At 46.5% G+C, this 16,166-nt stretch overlaps 1 protein-coding gene across 2 annotated transcripts in view; it reads right to left on the minus strand.

The window, feature by feature from the left end:
* The window catches only part of SHPRH (SNF2 histone linker PHD RING helicase), a 425,259-nt gene that overhangs the window by 23,387 nt on the left and 385,706 nt on the right, over positions 1-16,166 (minus strand). For both annotated transcript variants that reach the window (XM_029594036.1, XM_029594035.1), the window contains 3 exons: positions 14,931-15,119; positions 4,622-4,714; positions 3,138-3,224 (listed from right to left, as the gene is read on the minus strand). In XM_029594036.1, coding sequence (XP_029449896.1) covers positions 3,138-3,224; positions 4,622-4,714; positions 14,931-15,119 — 369 coding nt within the window. The remainder of the gene's footprint in view (positions 1-3,137; positions 3,225-4,621; positions 4,715-14,930; positions 15,120-16,166) is intronic.

Below are 16,166 nucleotides of genomic sequence, written 5' to 3' on the forward strand. Positions count from 1 at the left end.
CATGGTGAGAATGCATGCACATGCCTACGTGTATGGGAAATACACGTAGGCATGTGCCACCGCCACGGCTTACCACATGACTGACTAAACCGAGCCTAGCCAAAAGCTGCTCAACCCGTCAAGCCCAAGCCACCTCCACTGTACACTAAATTCACCAGAGTAGTAAGAAACACAGAGGAAAATGCCTAGGGAAGGACCCGGTAAGGAAAAATAAGGGGGCCTAAAACCTCCCTACTCCACCATCTGCTAGAGATGGAGAATACTGGCAGTCTGTTGTCGGGGCAGGGCTATATGTCAGCGATGTCAGGGAGTCAGCTTTACTCCGTCTCCATCTGCTGGTAGGAGTGCATAACCCATTGGTGTGGACTGGCCAGCCTGTGTGCAGAGGAAAAATAAGTTCTGATTTCTGGGAGACCCCACCGTATGCCACTATTTTAGTTGGCATCTGTACTGTAGCTGGCCATCGCAGAATGGAAATATTCTGTAGGAATCTGTATTTTACTGGAAGTCAGTAGTGAACATATAGTACTACTTCTCTCTGCAACTTACTAATCTGCTGTATATATACACATCACAACCATTTTTATATATGCAACAAAGCATACACTGGATGGTTTGTGAGGCTGAGCTACTTTCTTCTATGAGCATGGTACAATTTACCTTAGTACAACTGGGATGTGTTTTACATCAATAAAACTTCCTGTTTAGCAAAAAGATTATTTCTAAATACTCAGGCGAGATCTCCAAAATGGTTATACTATAACGACACAATATTTTTTTATCATCTAATTTCACTTAATATTTTTTTTCTTTTTCTGAGGAGGATGGGGGAAAGAGTTGCCAGTCTATTTTCACTCCTGGGTTTCCATTCCAATGAAAACTTGCTTCAAGCCAGCTCACTGACATATAGGTAATTGTGATGGCTAACTGATGTGCCGTAAGCCTTCATATGAGAAGAATGGCTGTTTGTCCCTGAACCTACCCCTTATACAGTCTGGGATTGCTTATACAGCAATCTTCCAGTTGAAAGGCATGGGCCATGGTTCCCTTGTGGAATCCCAAAACATACAAAAACAGAATATATATTTATTTACAATATTTCCATTCTACCTTTTTCAATAAAACTGTACAAGGCGAATTACAGTGAATGAAGACCCATTAGGCCCACTTGCGCTGCCCTTTTTCCTTACTTGCAGTAATACTGCTGACCCTTCTTGATCTCCAACTATGCCCTCACTTCCCAAAAACAATGTAAACTCTAAAATAAAAAAGGCATACAACAAGCATAATTCCCCTGTATTGAACTAGGAAAAGATTTATACAAGACAATACATGTAGAAAGTAAATACAACAAGCTTCTGATATAAGGAGAATCGCACACAGAAAAAGCAGATGCACCATTTCCAAATATAACATGGAAAAATAACAGAAGTGCAAAAGAAGGAAAGCCACAATACTCTAGCAACATTAGTGTGAACAGGAATGCTGGATGGTTGAAATTTAAAGCACTGTAGCACAGTACTTCGCCCAAAGCCAGGTCCCTCTATTCACCGTTGAGGATCACAATCTTGGATACTCACACTACTAGACCCCTCTTCTTTCCCTGCATATTTCAGGAAAGGGTTCCATATTTTCAATACATTTTGGTATTTATCTCCCACATAGAAAGTGAGGAGTTCCATAGCAAATATCTTCCAGAGTATCTGGATCCATCTTCCTAATGCAGATTTGCTCTGTAGTTTCCAGTACTGGGCTGCATTTTGCCTTGCTGCCACTAGCAGACGAACTACTACCAGGATGCCACCCCTATTTGAAGAGGTAACTTCCTGGGCTGGTAGGCCCAGCAAGATAACTGCAGAAGCTAATGCAAGCTTAACGCCTGTAATTTTAATGTTTAAACTTTTTTTTATTGAAGAAATCAATAAACAAATACACCTGCCACATTCAATATGAAACAGCATATACATTTTCATAGTTTTCCCTCCCCCTCGTCCCATCCTTTCCTCCCTATCACCCAACCTATCCCTTGTCATCTACCAGGCCAGAACAATCAGGAAGAAAAGACATGTTAGAAATAAGCAATAAAGTAAAATAACATACAGCAGGGCAAGACACCAATTTGGAGCATAACCCTAACAATCTTACACAAGACAGACCCCAATCCCCAAGCCTATAATTTTATATATCCAAGATATCACTTCCTTCTAGTATATCTCTATCAGGTAGCATGAACTCCACATATGAAAAAGAGAATCGACTCTCCCACATTCTTTCCAGTACCTGTTAGAATTAACCAGTTCTATTTTCTGCAGCCTAACAGGGATATTATAACCAATGACAGGGGATCTTGTATCCATTCCCCTTAGCAGTCATACATAGATAGTTCCTATGGTTGAGTCTCCACACTGTTTGATCCCAATCCTCCTCTTCTAAGTCTTTCTCCATGTCTCTAGCCCTTAATCTTTGTATTTCCCTATTTGGTCTATCTCCTCTTCCAATAAAATTTGATAGATATTTTTAGATAAGGCCTTTGATTCTATCTTGATCCCCCCATCTATACCCTCACTTTGCAAAAACGCAAGCATCTTCTCTATGCTTGTCACATGCTTTTTTGATCTCTTTTACAATTTTTTCCCTACCACCTCTATTGGGATATAGTTCATGTGTCTACCACTCTTTCTATGAAGAAATGCTTTCTTCATGGGGTCTAGCCCTACAAGTAGCGGAAAAGTATGAATATTCAGCTATGGTAAAGACACTCTCTTTCCTTGAAGCTGAGAGCCCAAGAAGAAAGCCATGTCGAGGAATCTGAAGATAAGCCATTCACCCTATTTCAGCACTTTGCTTCAACAGTGATTTACAAGAGGCAAGAACAGGACCAGAATTTTTACATGTAGGTGTGTATGTGGGTGATTAAATATGAAAGACATATTCTTCAGCTGCACATTATAATTTTTTTTAGTGGCTGCATAATTCTTTTTCTAAGAGTATGCTTCACAGCTTATAAATGAAAATGACCAATAACCCAATACCAAGTCATATGGGAATCTGCCCATTAATTTCAATCCCTATGCAGGCAAAGAGTATAAAAATTATAAACCACACTCTCAAGCTTCATAACAATCTAAATTTTATACCTGAAACTTATTAGTTCCATTGATCTGTGCATACACCATGTTGTTGACTTGTAAGGCTTTTCCAATTATATCCAGCACATCCTGCCACTGAAGCACAAAAAATTAATCAATATCAGAAAGAATCTGCATAATCTTGTTATTAGACACAAAATGAAGTGCTTACAGACAACAGTACAATCATTTGTCATATAGCTCAATGAATGTATAGTACATATATGAAAAAAATAATTCTTAGCAGTTTAAATTATGGTTTCCTGAAAATTAAAGTTTTGTTTTCAAGTCAATTATGCAGCTATTGAATGGAATCTTCCTTTTTCATCTCATACTGTATGAAATTTCACATTTTACATTTTCCAATTTACATTTGAGGCTTCCTCCATGATCTTAAAGCCACAAGACTCCTCACTGCTTGGTCATAATCATTTGTCCTTAACAATCAAGACTGACAAGTAGCTGAGCAGAGGAAATCAGCCTTTCTAATGCAAGGTCTAAAAGGGAGCGTCAAGTTTTGCAAGCAAGCATGCCCACAGTGGTTTCACTGGTTTTCACACATTAGTGAATTACTCGCTAATTTGCACAGCATGAGGAATCATGTATTTGCATAACTAATTTCTGATTAACATATATGGGTGAGGAGTGTTTTGACATGAGATTATCAAATCTAGTCTATGCAGCAAAAGTGCTATGTAATGACTACAGTGATTAGCCTAGGTTTTACACCTGCATAAGTGGCTGTGAACTTATTGATTTGGCCCTTAAATCTGCTAAAGTGGCATTAACAGAAGAGGTGATACCTGCTGTATTTAATTACTGTATGTATATCAACTGAGTTCTCAACAAGGCATTGGGTAATGACTTGCTGTTTATTGTAAAACAGCTCTGCTGTAGATGGGACTTAACATTCAAAAATTTCAATTTAAGTATTTTTCTTAAGCCCAGTAGAAAATAGTTTGGGATTTTAAGAAAACATGGTATAAAGCAGGGTGTGCCTTTATCACAAGTAGGATGAACTGCATCAAATAAATTGTAACAGAAATTCTTCAGACCAGAAATCTGAAAAACTGCTTACGGTCAGATGGAAAGTATGATTAGGTAATTTCAGGGCACTTCCAAGATTTTCTTCTATTCATCTGCCTTCATACAATTCAACAATATTACTCCGCTTAATATACTTTCTTTTTTTCCATTAAACCAAACACATTTAATCTTTCTGTCCGAAAAAGGCACCATTAAACTACCTACTTTTGGAAATCAGAAGCATGAAAGATCCAATTTCCTGATGGCAGTTATCAGTTCCGACTCAATCTACAGTCACTGTTAGTTCTGCCAATTTATTGTATAAACGCATGCAAAGTATTTTACAGCAAGAAAAGGTTTTATTCGCAAATTAGTTTAAAAGGTACAGTAGCCACACAGAAGTTGTGGAGGACTACAGCAAGGTACAGTTAAGTTCTGTATCTGCAGATAGACAATATTTGGAGTACCGTTGAAAAGACTAAGGCTTTGGCGCCAGGATACCGGTTCTGAATTGTCTTAAGCGTCCTGACCACGGCTTCTACTTTCGTAGAATGGCTTCCCTAAGTACAAGGAAAAGACAAAAATGTTAGTGCACACAGGACAAGGTAAGAACTACAGAAGCTCTAGAATGTGTTAGATATAAAAAGTGATTCATTTATTTTCACTATGTGTATTTCTGTCTCATATTCCTGGTTTTCAGCAGGGTAAGGAGACCTTCATTTTGTACCTGATTTTCCTTGAATCCTGTTACACCAGTCCTGGCAGATGTGTTTTTCTCTCCCTACCAGCAGAGGAAGGCAGGAAATTGGCAATTTTGTAAAAGTACACTTCTGCACATAAAATGTTTTTATAATTGCAGAAATCTCTTTGAAAATGTTATTAATATTGGATGCTGATCAACAAAAATACAAAAAAACATTTTAAAACTCATGCTGTCAAACGTGTTCAACTTCTGACTTGGCTTACAAAAGGAGAGCTGCGAGCATGTAGGAGGTTCCAAATCCTACTGTTTGGCATTTTGTTGAAGACTTTTAAACTATCTAGTGACAGCTTAATTTGAAACTCTATCCTCCTTGTTTGAGCTGTGTATTAGCAGGACCCCACAAAATGACTGCTGATGCCCACTGCTTTGTTTCGAGATGGATCTGGACGAGGACTTGCTGGAATGAAACCTACGGGAATCCTGAAAACAAGTTCGAAACACCTTCTTACTGGGCTTCCTGTCCTCAGGCAATCTGTTTCCCTTGGACTCCCCAAGACCTTCATCAACTGATCCAAATCCTCTCCAAATAACAGCTTCCTCTTAAAGGAAAGGTTACAGAGCTAGACCTTGATAGACAAATCGGCCAACCAGCCACTATCGAGGAAACCATGCAGTGAGCCGACGTACGCACCAAATCATACAGAGCATCCGCCACATAGGCTCTGCCTGCCTCCAAATGAGCGATTGCCGAGGTCATTGCCGTCAGACCCTTCTGAACCAACAGAGGCAGGCCCTTTGCATCACACTGGCACAGATGGCCACTCAAAGACAATGCTGAGACCTCAAACATTCACCTGAACTATACCTCCAGCTTACAATCCTGGACATCCTTAAGGGCCGCTTCCCCGGCCACTGGAATCATCGTCTTCTTGATAACCATCAAAACTGCAGTGTCCACCTTCAGGATCCTCAGCAGTTCCAGGGAGTCCTCCATCAAGGAACAGAGTTTGGCCATCACTCTGCCCACCTTTGGGCCAGTATCCAGAGAGTCCCACTCCCGGTTCACTAACTTTCAGATCTTCTTGGGTAATGGAAAGGCGCTAGTGGGTAATGGAAAGGCTAGAAATACCTACAGTACCTGAATGTAATCCACTTTGAAGCGCTGAAAAAAGTGTGAAAAGCAGAATACAAATCTAAATAAATTTTAAAAAAATTAATTAGTGGGTCCCCTTGGTCCGTCCAGGGCTGGGTTAACACCCTCATTATCTGACTCCTCCTGAGTGACCTTCACTTCTAATTCCACCAGCACCTGAGGAATGAGGGGGCGCACCTCATCCCTCTTAAATAGTCACACTACTTGCGGATGGTCTCCCTCCGGGACTGGGAACTCGTCTAGATCATGGTCATCTTTAGCTCCATCTGCGTTGGGGGCCGGAGGCACACATGTGTTAGCCCCGGGTTCAAGGGTGTCCAGCTGCGACTGATCCGAGTCCTCACCATCCCTGGGACCAGCCTCTGCAGCCGCATGGCATAAACCCAGATGGTGAAGAATATCACCAGCCCCCTGAGAGGCCATTTTAGGCATCTTAGTCGCGGGTACCCGGGGGCAATCCTCCACCCTTCTTCTCTCTTTCTCTTCTAGCCAGAGAGGCCTTGTGGAGAAGGAGTATAAAATCCGTGAAAAATTCCCCTACACATCCTCCCCCAATCCTGGGGGACTGTCAGCCACCTCCCCCTCCGAGGCAGAGCGGGGGGGGGGGGAATTGTCCGACCACACTGCGATCTCCTGCACCACCTCTCCGGCAGTAAGAGAAACAGGCCCTGCCGACCTCCTGCCGGGATTTCCTGCACAGCCCAAGGGACCCTCCTGCCCCAAAACGTACACCGGGCAGAGGGAGCGAGGGTTCAGTTACATGGCAGGCAGCCATTTTACTTTTTGGTGCCACAGCTCTAAAAGGCGCAAAGCAGCACTCCCCTGCTAGGCCTCGCATGTGGGACCACGCACCTGGCGCGGGCTCCAATCACTGAGCTGCCGCTGGGAAGGAATTCGATCCCCACCGTGGAGCTCCAAGGCATGCGGGCACAGTCCTGTTGGCCTCACCAGTGTACGGGTCTGCAAACTGAAAAGGAAGACACACCGCAGTCCCCTCCTGAAACAAACAGCCCGGTAGGCCGTGATCCCCTGGAGCCCCAGGCTAACGGCTCATCGACCGTCGCTTAGTCCTCCACCTCTTGGCCCTGGCCAACAGCTCCCACTGACGAGGCCCACTCCGACAGATATTCCTGCTAAGCCCTGCAATTCTCTCTCTTCAATCTTTTTTTTTTAAACCACAAGGCAGCTTAAAAACTTTATTAGTCGAATACTTCCCTGTTAGGAGGAAAGGAGGTCGAGAGGGAGCCTCGGAGGGTTGAGGGAGCCAGGACCCATGGCTATCGGACTGTCCAGAATGATGCAGAAAAACTCAGTCAGGGGTATCCAACCCCCCCAGTTGCCCGGCTCCATCTGAGGGATGGCCCACGAAGATGCCTAACACCTCAAGGAGCGTCCGTGACTCTGGAACCTAACACTCATCACTTAACTACTGCAAATTTCTTTTTTTTTTTAAATATCAGCTTGCAGGTGTGCATCTCTACCATCTGCTGGAGTCACAGAAATACTGAGGGTCTGCAAGTGGCACTCTTGGATAAGTAGGAGTGCCTCAAAGTTTTGTTCTCTGACTCCATCTGCTGAAAGGGATACATTTCCCATTGGTCTGGACTGATCTGGGTAAGTTCAAGAAAGGAAAATTGGTTCTTACCTGCTAATTTTCGTTCCTGTAGTACCACGGATCAGTCCAGGACAGCTGGGTTTTGCCTCCCCTCCAGCAGATGGAGACAGAGAAGATTTTGCGGACTCCGTCCTATATCCCTGAGGTGCAATCTAGAGTCTGCCAGTATTACACTGTACCCAAACAGAATAACCAACCAGAACTATAACTTTCACTCAACAACAACCTCCCCCTAAGAGCAGAGGGAGTGGAGAAACATAAAACTTAATGAATTAAACTATGCCCATATCCTGACCTTGAAAAAGGGGGCAGTGAAAACAATTACTTGCAACAAAGGACCGACTGAGCGGACTCTCTGTTTTATCCTGGGCGGGCGTCTGGACTGATCCGTGGTACTACAGGAACGAAAATTAGCAGATAAGAATCAATTTTCCTTTCCCTATACGTACCTGGATCAGTCCAGGACAGCTGGGATGTACCAAAGCTTTCCTAACCAGGGTGGGACTGAGAGAGTCCCGCTCGGAGAACCCTAGCTCTGAAGGAGCCGGGCTCTGGAGCCCGGACATCAAGTCGATAATGCCTCGCGAAAGTATGAGTACACGTCCAGGTTGCCGCCCTACAAATTTCCTTTGGCAACACCTGTTGACATTCTGCCCATGACGTCGCTTGTGAGCAAGTAGAGTGTGCCTTAAGACCAGATGGAATCGGACGACCCTGAACCAGATATGCCGAAACAATTCTCTCCTTCAACCATCAAGCAATCGTAGCTCTGGAACCCTTCTGACCCCTCCTGGGGAGGGAAGAGAAGATCCGAGAGATGGAAACTGTTCGTAACCTCCAGGTAACGCAACAGTACCCTCTTAACGTCCAACTTGTGCAACTCCCTAGACTCTGGAGTAGAGGAATCTATACCCGCAAAGGAAGGGAGCTCCACTGACTGGTTCAAGTGAAAAGAAGATACAACTTTCGGGAGAAAGGAGGGAACCGTCCTCAAGGAAACTCCTGCTTCCGAAATCCGTAAGAAAGGCTCCCTGCAAGACAAGGCCTGAAGCTCAGACACCCGCCTCGCGGAAGAAATCACCACAAGGAAAACTACCTTTAAGGTCAGATCCTTCAGGGTCGCACGTTTCATCGGCTCGATGGGAGCACTACAAAGGGTGCGAAGGACCAAAGTCAGCTTCCACAAGGGGCAAGGACTCCGGACCGGGGGACACAGATGCTTAGCTCCACTCAGAAAATGAGCCACGTCCAGATGAGAAGCTAGTGCCACTCCCTGCACCTTTCTGCGGAAACAGTCAAGAGCTGCTACCTGAACCTGCAGGGAATTGAACGTTAACCCCTTGGCTAATCCTGCCTGTAAAAATTCCAGAACATCCAGGATTGAAGCCCTATCCCGCTGTACCTTGTGTGCAAGACATCAAGACTCAAACACTCCCCAAACTCGAATGTACGCCCTGGAGGTAGAAGATTTATGGGAATGTAAGAGCGTGGTCATCACCACTTGCGAGTAGCCCTTACTCCTCAACCTATGCTGTTCAAAAGCCATGCTGCTAGACAAAAGCATTCTGCCTCTCTGAAACAAATGAGGCCCTGACGCAGAAGAGTCGGAGACACATGAAACCGCAGTGGACTGTCCATTGCCAGATTCAGGAGGTCCGCAAACCACGGGCACCTCGGCCACTCCGGTGCCACGAGAATTACCCTGCCTGAGTGAACCTCAATGCGGCGTAGAATCTTGCCAACGGCTACGGTGGGAAGACATACAACAGAAAGTCCTTTGGCCATGGAAGGACCAGAGCGTCTACCCCTTCTGCCCCTGGCTCCCTCCGATGGCTGTAGAACTGGGGAGCCTTGGTATTGCGAAACGTCGCCATTAGGTCCATGGCAGACCTGGACCAGTGGTTGCACAGGAGCTGAAACCCATCGTCGGATAGCTTCCACTCCCTTGGATCTAACTGGTGGCAGCTGAGAAAATCCGCTTGAACATTGTCCACCACGGCAATGTGAGAGGCCACTATCTGGTACAGGTGCCTCTCCACCCAGGCGATTAAGAGCCAAGCCTCCATTGCCACCGGACGGCTCCGGGTTCCGCCCTGGCAATTGATGTAAGCCACCACTGTCGCATTGTCGGAGAGTATTCTCACAAACCTGCCTTGTACCATTGGGAGGAGTGCTTGGAGCGCTAACTGAACCGCTCTGGTTTCCAAGTGATTGATCGACCAGGAAGCCTCCGAGCTGGTCCATTGTCCCTGGACTGCTGTCTCTCGAAAAACCACTCCCCAGCAAGTGAGACTGGCATCAGTGGTCACCACCATCCAACAAGGAATCTCCAAATCCATTCTCTGGCGCAAACTTGCGGTGAAAGAGAGCTCCCAGAGGGAGGGAACCAAATGACTCTTCTCGGGGTTGACCACCCACCCCAACATCCAGAGTACTCTTGCGACCGCGTCTCTGCAAAGACTTTCCAATTTTGCTCAAATCAGCCAATTGTCCAGATAAGGATGGACCAGTATCCCTTCCCGTCGTAAGGCAGCTGCTACCACCACCATCACCTTGGTGAAGACTCTAGGTGCCGTTGCAATCCCGAACGGGAGGGCGTAGAATTGAAAATGGTGGCCAAGGATCACAAACCGTAGATATTGCTGATGATCCAAACGGATCGGAATGTGCAGGTATGCTTCCGTCAGGTCCAGAGACGCCAAGAACTCTCCTTTGTGCACTGATGCTATCACGGAGCGAAGAGTTTCCATTCAAAACTGAGGCACCTTCAAGGCGCGATTCACCCTCTTTAAATTGAGGATGGGACGGAAGGTGCCCTCCTGCTTTGGTACCACAAAGTAGATGGAGTAGTACCCTCGCCTTAGCTGCCCCTCGGGCACTGGAACTATTGTTCCCAGATCTTGTAAGCCCTGTAGAGTGTCTCGCAGCGCACGGCGCTTTAGATGGTATGCGCAAGGGGATACTATATAATACTCCTTGATTGGACGAGCAAAATCTAAAGCGTAGCCATGTTCTATGATATTTAGGACCCACTGGTCTGAGGTCAATCTGGCCCACGCCTCCTGGAACAGGGATAACCTTCCCCCGCTCCTTGGAATGGAAGGGGTGGACCGGTCTCGCTTCATTGCTCGGTTTTGGAGCCCCTATGGGACTGCAGAACTCTATCTCTGGCAGGTCGGCGGCTCCGAAAGGACTGATTCCAAGCAGATTGTCGGCTGGTAATCTGGCGAATCAACGAACCGGCGGACCATGAGGAGCGAAAACGACGATTTCCCTGAAATCTTGCCTGCTGAGGAAAGGATCCTCTAGATCTAGGCCTATTCTCCGGCAACCTGTGGACATTGTTCTCTCCCAGAGACTTTATCATGTCCTCCAGCTGTTGCCCAAAAAGCAGCTTTCCTTTGAACGGTAAAGAACTCAGTTACGCTTTAGATGAACCATCCGCTGACCAGTTTCTGAGCCAGAGGAGCCTGCGATATGAGACTGCCGCTTCCATTTTCCTGCCCGAAGTCCATTAAAAATCATACAGAGCATCTGCACTACATGCCACTGCCATCTCCAGATGACTAGCTCGCAACGCCGCCGCGTCCGAGAGGGAAGCTTATGCCTGCCAATCCCGCTGCGTGAAACTACTGCAAATAGCGGCCCAGACCCCTAGAGCCAAAACCTCAAAAGTATTCTTGAGCTTCAGCTCCAACCAGCGGTCCTGCAAATCCTTCAGCGCAGTGGCCCCCGTGACAGGAATGGTGGTCTTCTTTGTGACCGTTGAGACCGCGGAATCCACCTTAGGGACCTTGAGCAGATCCAAAGTTTCCTCCGGAAGTGGGTACAATTTGCCATAGCTCTGCCCACTTTCAAACCAAGGTCTGGAGTGTCCCACTCCTTAAACAAGAGATCTGTGACCGACATATGAAAAAGAAAGGACCGAGCTGGACCCCGGAGGCCCACCATAACCGGATCCATGGCCCAAAACGGGAATCCTCAATGGGAATCTTCGATACTGAGCTCATCCAGAATGGCAGGTATCAGAGGGCCCAGTTCATCCTTCCCGAACAGATGAACTACCTCGGGATCATCGCCCTCCACAGCCGGTAAACCCTCCAACTTGACAGGCTGAAGCTGAGGATCCAGATCCGCATCCTGTCCCTGGTGGGGGAGACCGACCCTCCTCAGTCGTGTCCGTATCCGAAGAATCCGCTGGACAGGAACGAGAGCGGAGAGGGCACTTTGCCTTGGGATCCTCTCTCTTCCTGGACGATTTGGAGCGTTTGCGCGAAGAGGATCCCCTCCCAGCACCCGTGGAAGCAGGGAGCGAATGGGGCATCTTAGTACACAAACCTTTTGCCGCCTTCCGGGCCTTGAAGACCTTGTGCAACATCATCACGAATTCGGAGGAGAACGAGGAAGGAGGAAGACCCGTCAGAGTCCTTGTCCTGCCCCTCCTCTGAAAAATCAAGCTGATCCTCACCCCCCCGGGGCAGCGGATCTCGGTGAAAGTGGTGGTGGGGAGGACCCCTCCCCCAGCGCTGCTTTTTCCTGATTCCTCAGGGTTTTTAGCAAGGCCTCAGACCCCGCACTCAGAAGAAAAGGATCTGAGGCCTACCGCAGCCGATCTGGCCTCTCAGGCTCCCGGCGCGGTCTGGAGCTGTCCCTGTCAGCCTTGTGCTGAATTGAGGCCCGAGACGGGCTTTCCCCTCCTGATAGACAGCCTGTACATATACCAGTGCGGGAAAGCCGTGTGCGTGTGCGCGCAGCCTCGATTTACAAACTGACCCGAAAATGGAACCGTGGCGAAAAACAGGCTTCCCGGGGTCTAAACGGCATGCAAAAACGGCGAAACTGCAGCAAAGACGGAGCAATCGCTAGGCTGGAAAGTAAGAAGCAAGAAACAGCTGTTTTAACATATTTTTTTTTACTTACCTGGCCGTGTGCGGTCCCGCTGAGGGTGAGTGAGCCGGGACTCCCGGTATCACCCTCAGCCGCAGCAGTCTCATGGTTCCCAACCCTCTGCTCTCAAGCCTCGAGTACCAGGGGGGATGGTCCCACCAGGACCTGCCAACCCCCTGGGAGGCTAAAAACAGCTATCTCCTTTTTTTTTTTTTTTTTAATTTAAAGGGAACCTTACCTAACACTCCCTTTCTGTCCTGTAAAATCAACCTATAACACTAAACCAAAAGACAGCCAAATACAGCACTAAAGTGAACACTGATAACAGATACTAGGTTTTGCAGCTCCACCATGTGCTGGAGACAGAGAAATACTGGCAGACCCTAGGTGGCACCTCAGGGGTATAGGACGGAGTCCGCAAAATCTTCTCTGTCTCCATCTGCTGGAGGGGAGGCAAAATCCAGCTGTCCTGGACTGATCCAGGTACATACAGGGAAATGGGATTTCTCTTCGGCTCAGACCAAGAATTTGCCCCAGAAACCCCAAGCATTTCCAAGGTCTGGGAGATCAGAGCTGGTAGTTCATCTTTATGAAAGAACCGTAGCATAGTTCTATATGGTTTTAATGCTGGAGGAATTTCATCATCCTCAAGAAAGTCAGGTCGGCATCATCACTTGTGCCATCCGGATCTCTATCAGGAGGTCCCATTGCTGCTCTAGGAGTACTCCAGCACTTAACAGAAGGTCCAGGCAAGGTTCCTACCTACACCTACACCTCTGCTCTGGGAGCATTGGATGGGGTGAAGACTGTATCTGAAGAAAAGATTGCAACCCCTAGAAAAATTCTACCCATGAAAAAGTAGAAGTATCCAAACCAGGAGGCACCTGAGGCATACTCACTGAGCTACCATCCTCTGTTGAGGAACCAGTTAGGGGAGTTCCAAATTCAGGTGCCCCACCTGAATCGTCTTTACCCAGACCTACATCTGGCTGGGAAGAACCAGGTTTAGTGAAATCAGAGGAAGATAATTCTCCCTGAGCCTCCAAACAGCACTGGCACAAGTTAGTGGGCAATCCTGGCTGAGATGCTCTAATAAGACAGGCAATGCAAAGAGAAAGGCGTTTAGGCTTCTTAGGTATAGGTGCCACTATGGACGACAGTGTGTTGAGCGGTGGCCAGGGGCATGCATCTGGTTTTTTTTATATATATCTATATCTCTCTCTCTCTCTCTATATATATATGTCAACTTAGGCGCCCAAAAATTAGGTGTCCAACATTTAGGCGACCCACACCTAGGAGCCTAACTAAGCATCCAAGATTTAGGCCTCCCAAAGATAAACACCCCAAAAAACGTAGGCACACAGTACAACTTGTGCATACAGGTAAGTGTGCGGCCACTACGGTGCCGCTTAACTTGGATGCACAAACTATAAGGCCCGACTGTGCATCCAAAAATTGGGTGCACAACCTGGATACACAGCTAGATGCAAACACTGAACCGACAATCCTGTAGAGGGCAGCCTGAGAAAGTGTGCGAAATGCCGTGACAGCCTAGCATGCGCCGCGCAGCGAAAAAGCCTCGGAGTGGGACCTTGCCTAAGGAGGCTGCTCAACTCGCCAGGCTGCCCACGTCACTGACCCCCCTCGAAGCGTGATGAACGGTGGAACGGTGCGCCGAGCATGGAGACCGGGGAAAGAGGAAGCCCTACACAACAAAAACCTCTAAGTCTCTGTATATTACATTTTGTTTTTAAACTTACTGGAGCTCAGCCTTACCCGGCTGAGTACAGAGATGGTCTCCGTTGGTGGGAGGAGAGGGCATGTGCCATCACCATCATGCTCAGTTTCCTGCATCTGCTGCTTTTAAGCTGCTTAAGCAGCTAAGCCCATACTGGACCAATGCACTCATCTGAGGGAAAACGGAAATCACCTCAGGAATTCTCAACTGTGGGAGGAACCAATTGGTATCACCGGAGAAGAGTGGGGCGAATTTATTTCCTTAGTTCTCCTTTTTAAAAATGAAGCAATTCCCAGTAGGGAGATGCACATCCACCATCTGCTATGGACGGAGAATACTGGCAGGCTGATGTCACTGCAGGGGTATATATACTGTGACTTCAGTTTTCACCATCTCCATTTGCTGGTGGAGGAGCATAACCCACTTGTTCTGGATTCATCTGAGTGGACACAGAGAAAGCATTAATTTCCCATCCAACCATCAGCTTCCAATTCATGGCAAAATTAACATTTGCAACACTCATGCTTTAAAAAAATGCCTGAACAAGGCAATCAATCTTTAGAGTCAGCAAGAGATCTCACTCACTTGCCAATAAGAAGATATTCAAGTGTCACTGAATGTCTCTTGCCCTGAATCCCATACAACTGAATGTATAGAAGGTAATGTGTAGGTTACCTTACCTTCACAGGAATGTCCTTCTCTTGGTTTGCAATCTCTGTGGTAAAGACATAAGATATTTCCTTGTGTGAAGTGGTCTGCCGACAGATGGCACATTTGATAGCACGTCTGCGCATGCCAACACTGTACTGGTCCATAATAATAGCTATGCATTCATTGCAGAAGCAATGTCCACAGGTCAACACAGCCCACTAAAAAGAAAAGAGGGACATGATAGGAAAACTAACCAACCATTATACTAGGTAAAAGTACTACAACATAAGCCACTGGTGCCCAAACGTCTCCTTGTGCCCTATAGCCAGTCAGGTTTTTAATGACATCCCTAAAAGGCCCAGAAAAATAGGAGCAGGAGGCATCAAAACCACAGAAAAAGCAACTGAAGGGACCCCGGATGTATGTGTGGTATCATGGTATGCGTGGGAATGCCCAGTGAGGCACAACCAAATTCTACAAACTAACAAGGTTTTTGTGCCAGGCTCCATTGGAAGTCGTTACCCATGTATGAGGACTGCAATAATCCTGCTTGTTCTTGGAGAATGTGAAAACTTGCCTGGCTGTGAGGTCATAAGGACAGGTTTCAGAACCACTCAAATAGGCAAAATAGTTTAGACAGAAAACATGTGGCTACTATTGTGAGTGTAGGTTGGAAAGCATAGCTTTTCCATTTATTTCTTTACTTTGCCTTGAACTTTGTACTACACACAGTTTCAAAAAAGGAAAATTGGTTCTTACCTGCTAATTTTCGTTCCTGTAATACCACAGATCAGTCCAGACCAGTGGGTTATTCATCCCTTCCAGCATATGGAGTCAGAGAACAAAACTTTGAGGCACTGCTACTTAACTGAGAGTGCCACCTGCAGGACCTCAGTATTGACTTGTACCCAAGCCAAGATACTTTAGAAATCCTTTCACACCGACATAGGGAACTAAAAAGTGGATACCCTGAACTTGTTCGTCAAGAACTAAACAGGATAAGGAAGTGAATCGTGTAACTGCCCAATAAGAGAAAAATTCTTTATTAAACAAAAAAATTCTGTACTAAGCAGCAAAACTTGGCAGAAATTAGTCTTTCGGTATCAAACGGGAGGGCCTCTGGACTGATCTGTATTATTACAGGAACAAAAATTAGCAGGTAAGAACCAATTTCCTTTCCTGAACATACCCAGATGAGTCCAAACCAGTGGGATGTCCCCAAGCACCTCTAAACTGGGCGGGCCCCCGAAAGACCCATGCGCAGG

The sequence above is a fragment of the Rhinatrema bivittatum genome, chromosome 3 (genome assembly GCF_901001135.1).
Source record: "Rhinatrema bivittatum chromosome 3, aRhiBiv1.1, whole genome shotgun sequence".
Lineage (NCBI taxonomy): Eukaryota > Metazoa > Chordata > Amphibia > Gymnophiona > Rhinatrematidae > Rhinatrema > Rhinatrema bivittatum.